Source organism: Humulus lupulus, chromosome 6, assembly GCF_963169125.1.
Source record: "Humulus lupulus chromosome 6, drHumLupu1.1, whole genome shotgun sequence".
NCBI lineage: Eukaryota > Viridiplantae > Streptophyta > Magnoliopsida > Rosales > Cannabaceae > Humulus > Humulus lupulus.
Window position 1 is genome coordinate 215919467 of NC_084798.1, and position 20917 is coordinate 215940383.

At 31.5% G+C, this 20917-nt stretch overlaps 1 protein-coding gene across 1 annotated transcript; it reads left to right on the forward strand.

The window, feature by feature from the left end:
• The first annotated feature begins 1652 nt into the window (after positions 1-1652).
• On the forward strand, positions 1653-20917 carry LOC133783231 (lupeol synthase-like). Its single transcript, XM_062222777.1, has 18 exons — positions 1653-1888; positions 3930-4118; positions 9559-9648; positions 9739-9936; positions 10156-10240; positions 10354-10520; positions 10633-10821; positions 16164-16277; positions 16374-16493; positions 16611-16733; positions 17566-17664; positions 17772-17828; positions 17954-18000; positions 18091-18234; positions 18691-18868; positions 18974-19054; positions 19649-19732; positions 20686-20917. Exons 1-18 carry the CDS (start codon positions 1694-1696, stop codon positions 20797-20799), a joined length of 2274 nt encoding a protein of 757 aa, XP_062078761.1. The 5' UTR covers positions 1653-1693; the 3' UTR covers positions 20800-20917.

Genomic DNA, 20917 nt, shown 5'->3' on the forward strand with positions numbered 1-20917 from the left:
AATATAAGAATATACTATCAAATATAATAATATTCCGTTAAAGTTAATACTAAAAAAATAAAAAACCGTTAAAACTAAGAATTTCCATTATCTACACACTTATTATATAGAAGAGAAACTAGCTAGCCACAAGAAAAGAAAACCCATAAGTGTATGACATTTAAAAATAATAATGGAGCATAATTTAGTGACATTTGGCAAATATATATATATATATATATATATATATATTAGATACAAAGAATGTACAATATGTATGTTTACTTAATTTTATTTATAGAATTTATTAATTATTTTTATTAAATTTATATTATTGTTATATAAAGTTTGAAATAAATATTCTATTTTAATTAAATAATTTATTTATTTTTGTTTAAATTTGTGTTTGTTCTAATTTTTGAATTTTAGAGTGACAACAAGATATTATATATTATTTATTTAGTGTAATATTAAATATTATACGTGGATTTTAAATTTAAGTTTCTTGCTAGATTTTTTTAAAAGCAATTTGTTGTTAATTTACAATAGATTATATTATATGTTTAATATGATATTATTCTAATAAGTGAGTTTAAGTTTAATTAAATTTTATTTAAGTTATAAAATGTATGATTTTATTATTTTTAAATAATTATCATTGTAAAATATCTCAAAAATATAATATTTTAATTTGTTTAATTATTTATTATTTTATAATAATTACCATTGTAAAATATCTAAAAATTATCCCATTTTAATTTGTTTAATTATTTATTATTTTTAAATAATTATAATTATAAAATATCTAAAAAATATCCTATTTTAATTTTTTTAGTTATTTATTTGATTTGATTTAAATTTAAATATTTATAAATTACTGTTAACTATAAAAATGTTCCGTTAAAATTTACATTTAAAAAAATAAATAAAGTTTATTACAAAAGTCGTATTTCACCATTTAATTAATTTGGCAGGGCCATGAATCTATAACTATTTAGTTTCGTAATTATTAATGAGTTAGTTGGCAAGCATGAGAGCTATATTATTTATATATTTTAGTAGTATATAAGGGAGATTCAAAATTCAATATATATGTTGTCAATATTTATCATATCAATCGTTTTCTTTCTTATATTCTAATAAAGTACTTAATTTTCTACATCTTGCAATACTAAATTCACACGAAAAATAGGTATGTATACATATGTCTCCATACTAAATTCTTTTCATTTTCTTTTCATATCATCCTATATATATTTGAATTTTTCATTTTATGTTGTTATGAATAATTATATATTTTTTTTACCTATGTATATGAACTAAACCAATTCTTAAACATAAAAATAATCTCTTCTATTTCCACATATATGTAATTCGTCTCATAATAATCCAATCTTTCTGAAATATATACCACAATGACTCTACCACATCATTATTTCTAGAGTGCTATTATTTGAGTTGCTCAACATCATATGAGGTATTACTCTATAGTTGATTAGTATAATATTTGTTAAATTCAAATGTGGAAAAACCAATATTAAATTGCACTAATAATAGTACACCACCTTTTTGTAGTGTTAGGTACCAATAGTACCCCTTAGCAACTATTTTATTCCTACGATAATATTAACTAAACTAGATATAATAATTTTATGTGTGATATCATCATCATGTATAGATTTGAGATCGAGCTAGGGCAAACAAGGGATTATACATGTGGAAGTTGAAGATAGCCGAGGGAGAGCCGTGGCTAAAATCTGAAAATAACCATGTCGGCCGACAATGCTGGGAATTCGATCACAATGCCGGTACACCTCAAGAACTTGCTCAAGTTGAGCAAGCTCGTGAACAATTCAAGAAAAATCGCTTTCACAGAAAACAAAGTTCTAATCTACTTATGAGAATGCAGGTATATATATATATAGTAATGATATTTGTATCCAAAATATGCACTCAAATATTACACACAATGACGTGTCACTGCTTCTTAAAACCATGAGTCCTTGATTTTATAAATGTGATTAGTTAGATTAAACTGGCATATTAATGTGTATAATATCTGAGTGTATATTATAAGTGCACATATCATTACTCATATATATCACTCTATTAAGTTATAAGTTGCTCCTAGTAATAAAATATGATGTTACTAACATTATTAGGTACTAACATGATTTTATAAACTAATCATATAAATAAATTATATAGAGTAACTTGAGAAGAGATGAAATATGAGCAAGATACATGCATGTTCAAATAAAATAAAATTTTCACATTGAATAAAAGCGTGCTCATAATCAACATTCCAATGCTTTGTTTGTTTTTAAGCAAATAAGTCAAACGGAAAAGACAGGCAGAGGCCTAATAAGGCAGGTCAATGAATCAATTTATTATTATTTGTTTTTAAGTTTTGTCAAATTGCTACTTATTTATTTAATAAATTAAAAACAAAAAAGAAAGACGTGCTTAAATATAGCGAACTTAATGTAATAACTTTTTTATAAAAAAAAGTACAAAATGAGAAAACAAAAAATCAAGGAGAGTCAAATATTCTTATAATTTGTTACTGTTCATGAAGAAAAGAGACCTAATAGTAACTTCCATTATCAACCCAAAAAGGAGGAAATAAACAAAATTGAGAGTTATTTTTTTAATATTATTAGGGAATATAATAGTTTGGGTATTTTGTGTTTTATCATTTGATATTTTATATTTTCAATAATATTAATTTGATACTCTATAATTTGAAATTATATATATTTTATACATTGTACTCAAATTTAAATAATAAAATTTTATTAATATGCTCAAATTGCTTTCAGTTATATATAATTAAATTTGAATTTAAAACTTATATAATTGAAGATAGTTTTGTCATATTGATAAAATTTAAATTTAAAGTACTAAATATATTCAATTTTAAATTATAAAGCAACAGATGAATTATTAAAAATATAAAATATTAAATATATATTTCAATAAAATACATAGTACTAAATAAATATTTATTATTATTATTATCCTATAAAAGGATATGGTTGAAAATGCAAGACATATTATATTTAAATACTAATATAAAATTAAACTCATAAAATAATAATATTATATTTATTTGAATTGCGTTTATTTTATTTGTTGTTATCTTAAATTTATTATTAATATATTTCTTTACTTTTTGTTGATTTTAACAAAAAAATAGAGACGCCGTAAATTAAATTTTGCCGATTAAATAAATTAAGAGAACTCACAATATCCTCTTTAAAAGAATATTTTTTATTTTATTTTATTTTAGAGTAGGAAGGGAAGCGCACAAAAAAGTAGAAAAATAGCACTACATCAGATAATGTATTTAATTTAGAGAAGGATATAAAGAATGGAACAGGGTTTCTTTAAATTTAGAGAAAACACTATCCATGACTCAAAAGGATTTTAATTACTTTTTATTTATATATTTGATTGATATTTTATTATTTTGCATTATATATATAGTAAAAAAATATATTATTTAAATAATATAAAGAAAATATAAAGCAGTTATTGTATGACATAATGTAAAATTTTGATATAATATAAAAAAAGTAAAGTTTTAGTGATATATTTTAAAAAATAAATAATATAATTTGGTGAGAGTGGCCCGGCCCAAATTGCACATGATGACACTATTATGTAAATAGTAGTGATAAGTGCACTCAAATATTATACAAATTGATATGATACTTTTTATACCAATCACATTTTTCTAAATTTGAACCCATAAAAAGCAGTATCATATTACTGCATATAATATTTAAATGCATATTTTAAGTGCACACATAATATATCATTACTCATTATGTAAATTAAAATTGGAGCTAAACCATATAGTTATAATAAAATTGATAAATCCTACCTTTATAACATATATTTATATTTATTATTGTTGTGATCAAATTAATGAAAAACAATTGCAGCTTACAAAGGAAAGTTCAAGTAAGAGAATTATTCCAGCAGCTGTGAAAATGAAGGAAAGTGATAGGATAACAGAGGAAGCAGTAACAGTGACATTAAGAAGGGCTCTTACTTACTTTTCTTCAATTCAAGCCCACGATGGCCATTGGCCTGCTGAATGTGCTGCTGGATTAACTCTCCTTCCTCCATTGGTAGCAATTAATTAATAATATATATATTTATATTTATATTTTTCCTAAGTTATAATGATTCGAACACACTTAAATTGTATACAATTTTCACACCCAATGATATCTATGATCTCATTTCAAAATAACCTCATATTATAAAATTTATTTATAAAAATAGAAATCTTTTTAAAGAGTTATATTGAAAGTTACCATATATTGTATTTATAAAAAATAGTATATTAAAAAAATTCCACTCTACCTAATCGATACTGTTGGACGCCACAACACGTGAAAACGTAATTACTTTATTGATACAGAAGTAATTACACCAAGACTTGATTACAATTCTTGACCACACACTAAACACTCTAGCTTACACTCTTTGGAACACTTTTAGATGCACTTTGTGTACTCACTCTTTGACTCACTTTTGGGACACTCACTTTTCTAGTACCTTGGACACACATTACATTTGTATTTATAGGCTACCAAGGAAACATCTACATCTTTCTAGACTTTTCTAACTTTATAATTTATTTAACTACTTCCTTCATTTTTCTAAATGTTTCTAGAACTTTCTATATTGTCTAATTAGTTCTAAGCTATTCAAGAACTTTCTAGAATGTTCTATGTTCTTCCTAGTATATTCTAGAACATTCTAGAATTCTAGAGCATTCTAGATACGGTAATGACTTTTAACACTCCCCCTCATTACCGAATCTCTAAGCTTCTTCTCGTTTGATGAGGTTTAGTTGAGTTCTGAATTTCGAAAACTTGATTGTGCTTAGTCCTTTGGTGAATATGTTAGCAACTTGATCATCTGTGTTGATTTGTTGCATCTCTATTTCTTCTTGAAGCACTTTTTCTCTTAGAAAATGATAATGCACTTCCACGTGCTTTGTCCTTGCATGAAAAACTGGATTTTCTGCTAAGCGAATAGCAGACTGATTATCACAATAAAGCGGCATTGCATTGTCTGTAGATTGGTGTAGATCCTTTATCAGTTGCATTAACCACATACTTTCCTGAGCTGCCATTGCTACTGCTCTATATTCTGCTTCAGTGGTTGACAAGGACACCGTCGATTGCCTTTTGCTACACCAAGATATAGCTCCAGATCCAAGCTTGAATACATACCCAGTAGTCGATCGATGGGTATCATGATCTCCAGCATAATCAACATCACAGTATCCAACTATCTTAACCTCTTCCCCTTTCTTATATAAGAGACCATAGTTAATGGTATCTTTGACATACCTCAACATTCGTCGCACTGCTTCCAAATGAGGTTTTTTTGGGTGTTGCATATACCGACTTGCTACACCAACTACATACAAGATATCTGGTCGAGTCAATGTTAGATAAATTAGACTACCAACCAGCTGTCGGTACATTGCTCTGTCTTGCAAGTCCTGCCCTTCATGCGCGCATAACTTGGCATTAGTCTCCATAGGTGTTGAGATGGGCTTGCACTCGAGCATTCCAAACCTTTGTAGCAATTCTTTAGCATTCTTTTGCTGACAGAGAAATAAACCTTCCTTAGTTCGGTCAACTTGTAATCCAAGAAAGTGTTTCAATTCTCCAAGCTCCTTCATTTGAAAGCGAACTGATAAGTTCTCTTTTGTTTGACGAATCTCTGCTTCATCATCACCAGTAATGATGAGATCATCGACATATACTAGGACAACTGCGATCTTTGCATCCCTTACTTTGACGAATAAGCTTGAATCTGCATGCGCCATGGTATAACCGCTCTTTACTAAGAACTCAGCAATCTTGCCATACCATGCTCGTGGAGCTTGCTTCAATCCATAGAGCGCCTTTTTCAGTTTACAGACATACTCAGGATGAACTTTATCCTCAAATCCTCTTGGTTGGACCATGTATATTTCTCGATCTAGTTCTCCATGTAGAAAGGCGTTCTTCACATCCATCTGCCATAGTCTCCAGTCTTTACATGCTGCAAGCGCCAGCAGGACTTGTACTGTTGTAATCTTGGCAACTGGGCTGAACGTCTCATCATAATCTAGCCCATACTGTTGAGAGAATCCACGAGCTACTAACCGAGCCTTGTATCTTTCAATTGAACCGTCAGGACGAGTTTTTACCTTATAGACCCATTTGCACGAAATGGGGTTTGCTTCCTTTGGCTTTGGCACCATCTCCCAAGTCTGATTCTTCTCTAAAGCAGTTATCTCTTCTTTCATTGCTTCAAGCCACTTGGAGTTCTGGTATGCTTCTTCATATGACTCCGGCTCTCTGAACTTCTCTTCTTCAGCTACAGCAGCATTGGCGTATTTGGGATTTGGCTTCCGCGCTCTTGTTGATCTCCGAAGTTCTGGTTGGCCATTGTTTGCATCATCTTCTGTTCTTTGATGCACTCCTGTTTGCCATGGACTCTGTGCTGTGTCTTCGTTGTCTTCTTCACTTTGTTCTTCTTCATCTGTTTCTGGAGTTGAAGGTAACTCAACAATTTGCTCCCCCATCTTCTTCTGCAAATTGTCTTCTATTTCCTTAGAATCTGGTAACTCTTCCTTTTGCAGTGACCACCATGAAGAAGCTTCATCGAACACCACATTTCTCGACGTATAGCATTTTCCTGTTGTTGGGTCGCAACATTTCCACCCTTTTCTTTGGCTGTCGTATCCAATGAAGATACACCGTATTGCCTTCTTATCAAATTTGCTACGTAGATGACTTGGCATAAACACGTAGCACACACAGCCAAACACTCGAAAGTGACTTACTGTAGGTTTATAGCCCCACAGTTTCTCAAAGGGTGAGACGAACCCTAACTTTGCTTGAGGAAGTCTATTGATCACATGAGCTGCTGTTTTCATACCTTCTGCCCAAAATCTTCCTGGAACATTCTTCGCATGTAGCGTGCTTCGACATGTCTCTGCAAGGTGTCGATTCTTCCTCTCAGCTACTCCATTCTGTTGTGGTGTATTGGCACATGTGAATTGATGGCGTATGCGGCACTCTCGTAGGCACTGAGAAAATTCATCTGATGTGTATTCACCGCCATTGTCTGTTCGCAGACATTGAATTTTCTTGCCAACTTCTCCTTCGACTATTTCTTTGAATTCTTTAAATTTTGAAAAAGTTTCGGACTTTTCTTTTATAAAGAACACCCATACGTACCGTGAGAAGTCGTCAACGAATGTAACCATGTACCGCATGCCGCTGATCGATGGTTTCTTGACTCGCCCGAATACGTCAGAATGAACTAGCTCCAATGGTGCTTTGGCTTTGAACTTTGAGTCTTCATACGGTAATTGATGTGCCTTACCGTATTGGCAGCCAGCACATATAATCACTGTTCTAACTTCAATTTGAGGAAGACCCTTCAGCATAGATTTCTTCATCATCACCTTGAGTTTATGATAGCTGATATGTCCTAGCCTTGCATGCCACGAATCTGTTGTTTCGTTCTTTCGAGTCTTGTCTACATAAGCCGATTCTGCTGACATTACATAGACTGACTCTAAACGTTGTCCTCTCATCATCGGTGTTCCAGAGATTTCAAGATCTTGGTAGATCTTGACATCTTGAGGACCGAATACGACATGGTGGCCCGATGCCGTAAGTTGCGCTACTGATAATAAATTTTTCTTCATCCCAGGTACATGGTAGACATCCTGGAGTGAAACTTCTTTTGAGCTGAATCTCGGCATGATTGTTGTTTTACCGATGTGAGCAATCGGTAATCTTGAGTTGTTGGTTGTTACCACTACACGACCACCTTTATATTCTGTTATGTTCTGCAGCTTCTCTTCGTCTCCTGTCATATGATTTGAACAGCCAGAGTCGATTATCCAATCATTATTGTAGTCGATCTTTCTTGGAACAGTAGCTGCTAGAGCTAATTCTTCTTCCTCCACAGCGAAAGATGCTTCTGCGTCCCATTCTTCATCGCTTGTCTTTTCTGCATTTGACGTGGCTGCATTACCTTCTTCAGTTTTCTTCTTGAACCAGCAACTTTTAGCCATGTGGCCATACTTTCCACAGTTGTAGCATTTCCCATCAAATTTATTGTTATTCTTTGACTGGCCACGTCGGTTGTCTTTCTTTTGAGCTCCCCCTGTTTGGGAGCTTCCATGATGACTATCCTTGTCATCATTTTTATTAAAAATTTTGCTAGCATTTGGTCGAGATCGACCTTTCTTATCACCACTAAAGAGTGCTTCTTCGTCACTCTTTAATGAGATTCCAGATGTTTGCTTAGCTAACGCTTCTTGGTCAGCTAGCAAGTTTTCCAATTCAACAAGAGAAGGTTGGGTTGGCCAACCTTGTATTGCAGCAATAAAAGTTCTAAATTCTGGCCTTAATCCATGAATAATAATTCTTCTAATTCTAGCATCCGACATGCCAGCAGCAGAGTCTAATGCAGAGATTTCGCGACAAAGAGATTTTACCTTGGTGAAGTATTGGTTGATCGTCATGTCACGCTGCCTGATTGAGAGAAGCTCATTCTCCAAAAGCTGCAATCTCGTATCATTCTTCTAGGTGAACAATGATGTGAAAGTATCCCACGCTTCCTTCGGTGTCTTCGCCGGCCTGATGTGCTCCAACATTTCATCTTCCACTGTGGTCTGAATCGCAAACATGGCTTTGCCCGCTTTAATCTTCCATTTCTTCAAAGCGGTTGCATCTTCCGGTTGTGTGACTTCATTGCCACCAACGATCTCCCACAAGTCTTGGCCTTGGAGATATGCCTCCATGTGCATCGACCACGTGTTGTAATTTTGGTTGTTAAGTTTCTTAATTCCGCCGACCACTTGAAGGTCACCCATCGTGCAAACTCTGTAGTACTAAACCACACACGATCACTCTAAGAAACTCACAAAGGACTCTTTCGGTACGACCCTGATCCGGCTCTGATACCACTTGTTGGACGCCACAACACGTGAAAACGTAATTACTTTATTGATACAGAAGTAATTACACCAATACTTGATTACAATTCTTGACCACACACTAAACACTCTAGCTACACTCTTTGGAACACTTTTAGATGCACTTTGTGTACTCACTCTTTGACTCACTTTTGGGACACTCACTTTTCTAGTACCTTGGACACACATTACATTTGTATTTATAGGCTACCAAGGAAACATCTACATCTTTCTAGACTTTTCTAACTTTATAATTTATTTAACTACTTCCTTCATTTTTCTAAATGTTTCTAGAACTTTCTATATTGTCTAATTAATTCTAAGCTATTCAAGAACTTTCTAGAATGTTCTATGTTCTTCCTAGTATATTCTAGAACATTTTAGAATTCTAGAGCATTCTAGATACGGTAATGACTTTTAACAGATACTTCATAATCTTAATTGTTTAGCTAAGTGAATCGATTAAAGAAGGCTGACTTAAGTTACAAAAATTAACTCTACACAAATATTTATATATATATTTGAGTTTATATTAAAACCAACTCAATCGTAACAATTTGCAGGTAATAGTGTTATATATTACTGGATCACTTAATACTGTTTTTGGACCAGAACACAAAAAGGAACTTATTCGCTACATCTATAATCACCAGGTATATATATTATATATTATTTTTTTGACATCATTTAAATTAAAGCTATTATATAAGACATAATTAATATATATATCTATATATTATTAGAATGAAGATGGAGGTTGGGGACAATACATAGAAGGACCCAGCACGATGTTTGGTTCGGTAGAGAGTTATGTTACGTTGAGGTTATTGGGAGAGGGTCCTATCCATAGTGAGGAAAATTCTATATCTAAAGGCAGAAAATGGATTCTTGATCATGGTGGTGCTGTTGGGATTCCATCTTGGGGAAAGTTTTGGCTAACGGTATACATCACATATATACTTTTAATAATTTTTTGCAAAATAACTTTATAATTTACGCAGTTAGTCGAAAAATTAAATTGGTGTACAAGATTGATGTTATTTTGTAAAAAATTATCAAAAGTAATTTATAACACAAAATTTCAGATAAGTTTTACCAATTTCTCGTATATATATATATATATATATATCAATATACATGGTATATATATATATTATTAGGTGCTTGGTGTGTATGACTGGTCAGGATGCAATCCAGTGCCCCCAGAGCTTTGGCTTTTGCCGAGAGTGTTTTTCCTTCATCCAGGTTGAATTAATATATATATATATATAATCTTTTTATTTTGGATACACTAAATCAATACAAGTTTGTAGAAATAAAAAAGTTTTGTTTTCTTGGTGTGGTTGGATATCATGTAGGGAAAATGGTTGCCTTGTCTCGCTTGATTTATTTGCCTATGTCATTCCTATATGGGAAGAGGTTTGTTGGTCCAATCACTGAGTTGGTTCAATCACTAAGGCAAGAACTCTATACCGAACCATATCATGACATAAATTGGAACAAAGCTCGAAACACTGTTGCTAAGGTTTGTTCAAAACACATATACATATATTTTTATATAAGCAAGAAATATAATAAATAGTTAAAAGTTCCTCAAGCAATTCTAAAGATCGATATTTGATGTAATTTTATTTTAGGAGGATCTGTTTTATCCTCATTCTTCGGTGCAAGATATGGTGTGGGGACTACTTTACAATTGTGGAGAACCAATGCTAACACGATGGCCTTTTTCTATGCTAAGAAAGAAGGCAATGCAAGTTGCTATGGATCATATACATTATGAGGATAAAATTAGTAATTATCTTTCCATTGCGAGTCAAGAGAAGGTAAAGTGTGTTAGAGAAAATATTCCATATGAAAAATGTGTGTAGGTATATTCAACAATTAATTTATAATAGCATTGTAACGCCCCGATTTCCCGAGACGTTACTTAGGGAGTCCATTTAAAAATAATAAACAATAAATACTTTAAGACACTAAGAGAAAATATTTATTTAAAATTTAAACAGACAATATAAGATCTCATTATTTAAAAATAAAAATGTTGAACGCTAAATTTAATAACAACATAAAGAAAATAACTGTTCAAATCTTAAAATTTAAAACATAATATTTATTTCTAAAAGCATAAAATAACTGGAGCCCAGCCTCTAACATGTTCCGTCCATGCCTCGAGCCCGCATCACTCACTGCTTTGTTTTGCCTTTACCTGCACACAAAGTACCAATGAGTTAACGCCCAGTAAGAAGAGCTATGTCGGACATAACTCCCCAAACTAGAAAACAATAAAAGAATAAACATCATAAACATAATAATCATCGTGCGATACATAAGCACCATATCACACTAACATAATGTATGTTACACTCACACACATAAATACTAACAAGTCATGTTGATCGGACATGAAATGTAATCTGCCTTGCCTGCGTTGTACTCACACTCGACATTCCCACGGTGGCACCTAGAATAGCCTGCGCTGTACTCATACTCGGCTGTTGCCTCGAGACATCGTTGCACTGCCTGTGCTGTACTCACACTCGGCAGTTCCGTGGTGGCATCATATTATCTTGAGTTATACACACCCAAGATAATTCCTGCAAGTGCTATTCTCACACAAGCAGCTAGAATAGCACGCCTACTCTATCATCTAAGCATGTCTACTAACTAAAATCCCTAGCACTATCCTCATGCTAGTCAACCTAATGCAACAATTCAAGTCACAATATAATTACATAATTAGATAAATAGGAAAACAAGGTTGTACGCATAGCGTACACCCTGTGCGTAGATGTCCACTATTCTTACCTTAAGTAGTGAATTGTCCGCTGACGTGTCCCGAACCACTTGCTGTGTCACATTGACGACCGTTGGCTCCTCCATAAATATCCAGATCGGGTTCGCCGGAGCCTTGCCAGAATCTTCTTCTTCTCCGTCGCTGGCAAGATTCTAACTCCTCTTTCCACTTGTTTTTCACACTCCAAACCGATTGGAATTAGTTCCCAAAGATCCTAGCACCTCAAATAACCCTTGAATCTTAATAAAGCTGACCCATGATGGCCGGATCGTGCTTGTCTTCCCCGTCGCCGGTGTACTGCCAAAAATGATGGTCAAAATACAAATTTTTTAGAGCTTTTTAATCCATTTCTTCACGTCCAAAACACTTCTTAGGGTCCCTCTAAGCTTTCTAAACACTTCAAAAAAAAAAAAAACTCAGAACCTCCCATGTTCTCTTATATCCGAAATTATTCAAGAACACCCACTTTAATGGTGAAAATTTGTGATTTTTGAAAATAAACTTTCTAGCCCCTTTTGTCATGTCAAAAACGTTCCTTAGATCATAGGAAAGATATTTCAAACACTCAAAACCACCCAGAAATTTCCTAGAGCTCTCAAACCTGAAATTTCCCTTTCTCTCTCTAGAAAATTCAAGAACCTCTATTTTCTTCCTCTAGTGTGACTCTCCCTCTCTTCCCACCATTTTGATCTGTTGAGAAGCCCTCTAAATCGTGCTTAAACAAAAAGAAATGAAGGCTTAACCACTTGGTTGTTGTTGATCGATTCTAACCCTATGCTTAAGGAATTTCTTTTAAAATTAAATAAAAGAAATGGTGATCTTATTATAACTGAATTAAATTTAGAATTTAATCAGTTAAATTGCATTTGAAATCATATTCTAATATCATTTAAATTCCCCCAAGTAAATTCAAACATAGGGACATTATGGTCATTTCATAATTACATGCAATTACCATTATTTAATCCATTTAAATAATAATGCAATAAACTGTATAATACAACATAATGAATTCATATCATGTTATTAATATTATTATGCTCATAATAATAATAACATTCAGAACATAAATAAATAATTAAATTAACCCACGTAATTAATTATTTATTCGGCATTATGCACATGCCGAGATTTAAATCTCATTCCAGGTTCTCAAACATAAGAAATCAAGAATCTTTGTTATCATTGGAATCCATACATATCTAAACCCATAAATATGTAAAATGACAAAATACTCTCAGTGGCAAAATTACAAAATGACCATTTCGAGAAAACAAATATTACAAGCATGGGATGAATCTCATACTTCTTACCATGCACCACATTCTACTTCTATATAAAAAATATGTAAATAACGGAAATATTATTGGTTTTAACAGTTTGTTTTTGTTAATTTTAACGGAATATACAATTTAAACTAATAGAAATAGATATTTATTAATTATATTAATATAAGTTTAAATTCAAATTCAAATATTGTAAAATATTATAATTATAATAATATGTAATACAAGACTATATATTTAATAATTATATTAATATAAATTCAAATGTTATAAAATATTATTATTATAATAATATTTAATACAAGACTAGATATTTAATATTTATATTAATATAAATTTAAATATAATAAAATATCATCATAATAATATATAATACATCATGTTAATTTTTATAAAAAAGAATTATCATTTATATTTAAAAAAGTTAACATATTATATTTTTTTTTTAAAAAGACAATGTTTTTGTTTAATATGTTTATGTAATTTTTTAGATATAATATTATTTATCTATTTAAAATTTATATGATAATAATATATATTTAATAACATAATTAACAAATTTTATAAATAAAACTAATAACGTTGTGGTTTGTATCTAATAAGAATCTGAGTGCGATGAAAAATGATTTTCATTAATTGGAAAAGTTCTGTACAAAACAATATAAATAGTCTAAGCTAAGTAAGTAAATACACAGCGGTACAAACTAATCAGAAAGGCTAACAAACTCTATAAAACTCATAACAGAATTCTAGCAGCCTAACTATATACAATCTCTAACATTCCCCCTCAAACTTAGATTAGATAGAGAAGCAAGTCTAAGTTTGTCTCTAAGCAGAAGAAACTGAGAACTTGAGAGGGCTTTAGTTAGAACATCAACAATTTGATCATGAGCAGGTGTATGCTTAACAATCAGCTGCTCATTGATTACCTTCTCACGAACAAAATAGAGATTCAATTCAATATGCATTGTCCTAGCATGAAGATCTGGATTTGCTGACATTAGGATTGTGCTAAGGTTATCACACCACATAGTAGGCTGAGACGATTTGAGCTGAATTTCAGACAACAAGGACTGAATCCAAGTTATCTCTGCAGTTACCCCAGCAAGGCTTCTGTACTCAGCCTCAGTGCTTGACCTTGACACCGTTCTTTGCTTTTTAGATGACCAAGAAATCAGACTGGGACCAAGGTAAACACAAAACCCAAAGGTAGACCTCCTATCATCAGGGTGGGATGCCCAGTCAGCATCACAATAACCTCTCAACCTCAAATCTTCACCCTGCCTCATATGCAAAACAAAATCTAGAGTCCCTTTGAGGTAACACAAAATCCTTTTGACTATCTTCCAGTGGGATTGAAGAGGTTTCTGCATAAATTGAGACTCTATTGACTGCATAAGTGATCTCCAGTCTAGTGATTGTAGCATACTGTAATGCACTGACTAAACTTCGATACTCATGAGGATGAAGGACAGGATCGCTCCCAGACGCTAAGAGTTTCTCACCACCAGTCATTGGTGAAGGCAGGGAGTTTGCAAACTGTAGCTTAGCTCGACATAAGATGTCAGTAATATATTTTTTCTGAGATAAATGTAAACCAGTAGAGGTTCTGGTTACCTGCAATCCGAGAAAATAGCTCAAGTCTCCAAGGTCTTTAAAAGGAAAAGCTTTGTGCAAATCTGAAACTAAAACATCAATAATTGAAGGAGTAGTCCCTGTTACCAAAATGTCATCAACATAGACTATAATAATAATAGTATGATGATGTGTAATTCAAATGAACAAATAATAGTCAGATTTGGCACAAGTAAAACCAAAAGAGATTAAGGCAGCCTTTAGCTTTTCAAACCAAGCTCTTGGAGCTTGCTTTAACCCATAAAGTGCTTTATGAAGTTTGCAAACCATATTAGGAGCAGTGATATCTTCAAAACCAGGTGGTTGAATCATATAAACCTTCTTAGTGAGTGTGCCATTAAGGAAGATATTATTTACATCCAATTGTTTAACAAGCCAGCCTTTGGAAAGAGCAAGAGTAAGTATTACCTTTACCGTAGTTGGTTTCACAATAGGGCTAAAAGTTTCAGTGAAGTCAGTCCCATATTGTTAGTGAAAACCTTTAGCAACAAGTCTAACCTTGTGTTTTTGAATTGATCCATCAGGATTTTCCTTAGCTTAAAGACTCACTTACAACTTACTGGTTTTCTGCCTGAAGGTAATGAGACGAGGGACCATGTACCATTGTTTATAAGGGCCTGAAACTCATCTTGCATAGCAGAATACCAAGAAGAGCATCCCTCCAAAACTTTCCAGACTTTTGCCGAGGTATCTGATCCAACAACTCAAGTGAGCATCCCTTTCGTCATAGAGGAGAGAAGCCAAGAGTAGAGAAGATTATCCTGCTAATCCCACTGAACGAAGGCAAGATTAATGTTCTTGGCAATCTGATCTGCTTCAGAAATAAATTTCGGTAGTGGAGACGCATCTTCAGAGATGTAATCCTGAAGCTGGTGGCCTTTGATCGCAGACAAAATTTATGGTTGGCAGAGCAAGAAATTATTCAGATCCAGCTTAAATGAGATCTTATGAGAAAACGTGACCAGAGTAAACAAGGAAGAACCAGAAGAAGATGAAACAATGGCGGCCGGAGTAGTAGCCATTGCCGAGGAATACAATCGGAGAAGAAAAACCAAGAACGAAGAACAATCAGAATGAGGAAACACAAACAGAGAAACTCTCAGTGGAGTGACTTTGATACCATAATAATAATCTGAGTGTGATGAAAAATGATTTTCATTAATTGGAAAAGTTCTGTACAAAACAGTATAATAGTCTAAGCTAAGTAAATACACAGCTGTACAAACTAATTCGAAAGGCTAACAAACTCTATAAAACTCATAACAGAATTCTAACAGCCTAACTATATACAATCTCTAGCAGTATCTATCTAGTATATATATATATATAGAAAGATAGATAGATATATAAATATAAAGAGTTCAGTTCAGATGTAATATTGCTAATTAGATGCTATATATTACTCAAGTACTCCTATGAAAACTTATAAAATCACTTGTGGTATATACAGATAGTAACTATGCTTGCTCGTTGGGTTGAAGATCCAAATTCAGAAGCTTTTAAGTGTCACTTAGCTAGACTTCCAGATTATTTTTGGATTGCTGAAGATGGAGCCAAGTGTCAGGTTTAAAAGTTTTGGATTGCTGAAGATGGAGCCAAATAATGAATAGATTATAATCCAATTATAATTAAACTCTTTTGTGTGTATTTATATATTCAGGCTGTTGGTTCTCAATCATGGGATGGAGCTCTTGCTGTTCAAGCTATTATATCATGTAATCTAAATGAAGAGTATTGCCATACTCTTCGAAAAGCCCATGAGTTCTTAAAGGCTTCACAGGTTTGATCTCTCACATAAATAAATATATATATTTATATAATTATATATTTATGTGTATATAAATCATGTTCTTATTAAGCAAAGTTGTTATATATATATATATATAAATATATGCAGATTCGTAAAAATCCTCCTGGAAACTATACTCAAATGTATAGACATATGTCTAAAGGTGGGTGGACCTTTAATACTGCTGACCAAGGTTGGGTAGTCTCTGATTGTGCTGCCGAAGCATTAAAGGTAAACATACAATATATTTATATATCTAATTCTCATTACTATGCATGCATTTAATTTTGGGCAAAATCTATGCCACAAATTAACTTTTGGCTTAAATTCTAGTTATATATTAATATTAAATGTTCCAATAATGTGTAATATTGTTATTGTGAATTGTGTTCAAATAGGTACATACAATATAGTTTGTAATAAAATGTTACAATTTCCAACTATTTTCCTACGATTTTTTCTCCCTTCTCGAATATATTATTGATATACTTTCAGTGCTCATTTAGTCGTTGCCACGTGTTCATTACCAATTGGACCTCTATCACTTGGTATGGACTTGTGTTTGTTTTGGTCCTATTATATATATATATATATATATCATCTTTACTCTTTCATTTAATTTAGTTACAATGCGATAGTGTGAAAATTTCAGGTGATAAAAATATTATTTATTCCAAAATAAACATTAGAGAACTGTACGTGTTTGCTCTAATTCTTAAATCCTAACTTTGAGAACAGCTGAAGAATAAATAGAGAACATAAATTTCATAAACAATGAGAATTGTTCTATGTGGATAAGAAAGTCATGAAATTTACTTTGATGGGGCACCTTGGTTCTTAATACCACATATATGAACATTGGTGTAATTAACATAATATCTTATATATTTAAATTTAATTTTAAATATATGAGATCTGATAATAAATTACACGAGTATGTATGGTGTTATGCATGATAGGGTATCCCATAGCAATAGTATTCTTAAAGGAAAACAAATTAAGGTTCCAAAATGAAATTCTCTACATCTTAACTTTATTTTTCATATGTTTGATTAATTTACAGGCCACACTAATGCTCTCTCAAATCTCACCAAGTCTAGTTGGAGAGAAAATGGACATAGAGTGCTTCTATGATGCAGTAAATCTATTGATCACATATCAAGTACGTGTACTTAATTACAATCTCTATTAGTCATTAATTATATTTATCCTACTTTTCTTATAGTTTATAGATTTTTGTCATTTTTACTATATGCCTACTCCGTACAGAGTAATGATGGCGGTTTCTCTGGTTGGGAACCCAAAAGAGGATATCATTGGTTGGAGGTATTTTCAACATATAAATATACAAACATTTATCTATATACATGCATATATATATATATATATAACAAGTGATTATTGATGAAAAAACTTAATTATTTTGTAATTTTAGCACTCTTATCTTGCAGTACTTAAATCCCATAGAGTTCCTTGCAGACGCTGTGGTTGAGAGAGAGTAAGAATATGTCATATATTATTTGATATATATATAGAGAGATGTGGTTGATTAGTTTTCTTCTAATAAATATAATGTCATGAATTTCAGCTATGTAGAGTGCTCTTCTTCGGTTATCCAAAGTTTGGTACTGTTTAGGAAACTATATCCAACATACCGAAGAGATGAAATAGACAAATGCATTACAAAGGGAGAGCGCTACATTATCAATACACAAAACCCTGATGGCTCATGGTAGTAATAAATATTTCATGAATTTTTATTAGTTTTAATACATAGAAAACACACAAATATATTATAATAAATGACTATAAACTAACTGTAAAAGGTTACGTGTATGTTTTAGGTGCTTTACAGTGTAATGTCATCCTATATAATTGATTAGCACTACAAAATCTTTTAATTTTAGTTACAATAAAATTTGTGACTAAAGAATAATTATTTTAGTCATACAAAATTTTTGTATTATGACTAAAAGTGATATTTAGTCACACAAAATGTATGTTCTGACTAAAATATTTTATCACTAAAGAGCACATTTATTTGTAGTGTAGCGATATCTCATAATAGTTATTAAATTAAAATATGTGCGATACCCGACATAGGGTTATATCAATAGCAGAATGACACATCTTTGTGTTGTTGAGCACCAGTATTTTAGGTGCTTTAATATTCGTATAAAACTGTCAGGTATGGTCGATGGGGACTTTGCTACACGTACGCTGCATGGTTCGGCGTAGAGGCGTTGGTAGCTTGTGGTAAAACTTATACCAATTGCCCTAACTTACGAAAGGCATGTCAATATCTCTTGTCCAAGCAACTCTTTGATGGTGGTTGGGGAGAAAGTTACCTTTCAAGCGTAAATGAGGTCATAATCTAACTAATCTTAAAATGTTATTCTCAAAATTAATATGAGAATATATATACATATATATTATGATGATAATTCGTCTTCAAATTGTGAATTAAATAGGTGTATACCAACATAGAAGGAGATCGATCAAATGTGGTCCAAACTGCATGGGCATTGTTAGCTCTCATTGTGGCTGGACAGGTATTTATATATATATATATAGTAAAAACTAATGTATATTATATTTCCAATACAAACATAGATTGTTAGACCACTTCTAATAGTACAACTTTTAAATTGTGTTAAATTTGGCACAAAAATTGTAAAACTATTATATTGGACAAAGCAAAATAACATTTTAACATGCAAATTGATGATATAGATATATAAATAAACTATCATTGATTCATTGAATATCAATTTTCTATCTTTCTTTTTCATTTAATATGCAAATTGATGTATATAGATATATAAATAATACAAATTTATTATTTATTATTATACAATAAAGTTGGCACATGCTATATGAAATATTTTGTACAATATTTTCTTTTATTAGCAGATTGCTCAACCTTCTTATTTTTAATTTTAAATCTTAAAAATAGAAGTAAAAATTATAAAAATAAATCAAATAATATCAAACAAAAAAAAAAGAATAAAAACTAAAAAAAAATTAACAGAAAAGATATATGTTTTATGAAATTAAAGTGTTAAAAAGCCGAATTAGAAATTTTCATCAAAAGTTTCCTCAATGTAATAAGACACATAATCCACGCAACGTTTTATTCAATTCAGGCTGATATTGATCCAACACCCATACATCGAGGAATAAGATTATTGATCAATGAACAAACTGAAGATGGTGACTTTCCTCAACAGGTATATATGACATTAATTATGTACACAATATGTGTACATATACATGTATAACTCTCATAAATTGTATAAATATATAGACAAATTTTATTGTAGGGGATTCAGCCAAAAGAGCTCCATCAGTTGGAGTTTTGTCTATTTCTAACTTGTGAATAGTTTTTGGCACAAATTTTTTATAATCATATATTTTGTAGTTATTTAAAACATCCATAAAATTTTTAAAAAATTCTGAATAATTTATAGTGATGAAAATTAGCTTTAAATGTATTGTTTTCCAGAACCATAAAAAAATTAGTTATGCATGGAACAAGTTGTTTTGAACTTAGTTTTTGGCACTGTAAATTATTTGAAATTTTCTTAAAATTTGCAGAATGTGCTAAATAACTACAAAATATACGGTCATATAAAAAAATTAAATTAAAAATTATTCATGGGTTGAGAATATACAAGAACCCACCTAGGATTTGGCTCTTTTTAAAGTTCTTATAGTAGATTCTTCCTATATATTTATTGGGGAATTCTCCTATAGGGGTTTTACTTTAAGCCTTACTGGTGGGACTCTCAGTGTTCTTGACCTGTAAACAGTTTTCAGCATGATTTTTTTATGAGCGTGTATATTGTAGCTATTTAGAACATCCTGCAAATTTTCAGAAAATTCCGAATAGTTTACAGTACCGAAAACTAAGTTCAAACATGTTTTACATGCGTGACTAATTTTTTTATGCGTCTGGAAAATAACATGTTTGAACCTATTTTTCGGTACTGTAAACTATTCGGAATTTTCTGAAAATTTGTAGGATGCTCTAAATAGCTACAATATACACAGTCATAAAAAATAAATCGTCCAGAATTGTCCTATATTTAGTTACCTCACAAAGTGATTTTTCATGTAAGCTCTATTAGGTAGTATGTTTAATTTGATGAATATATTAATTATAAAACATATTTGATTGCAGGAAGTAAATGGAATATATATGAAGAATGGGGTGTTAAACTTCGCATCATATCGTAATATCTTTCCAATATGGGCTATAGGAGAATATCGTCGACGAGTTTTAACTAAATATTAAACTTATAATTGGACTCACAAAAAACTATTATTAATCATTATTCATTATCAGTTTGAGTTGTTGTGTCTATGTACTCTGTAATAAAGAAACTTCTCCAATAATATGTGTAATCATGTCA

Excerpts from the sequence above, each read along its gene's own strand:
- LOC133783231 (XM_062222777.1), top strand. The coding sequence starts at position 1,694 with ATGTGGAAGTTGAAGATAGCCGAGGGAGAGCCGTGGCTAAAATCTGAA. Across the intron at positions 16,734-17,565 it reads GTGCTGCCGAAGCATTAAAG|GCCACACTAATGCTCTCTCA; the intron begins GTAAACATACAA and ends ATTAATTTACAG. Across the intron at positions 17,665-17,771 it reads ATCTATTGATCACATATCAA|AGTAATGATGGCGGTTTCTC; the intron begins GTACGTGTACTT and ends TACTCCGTACAG.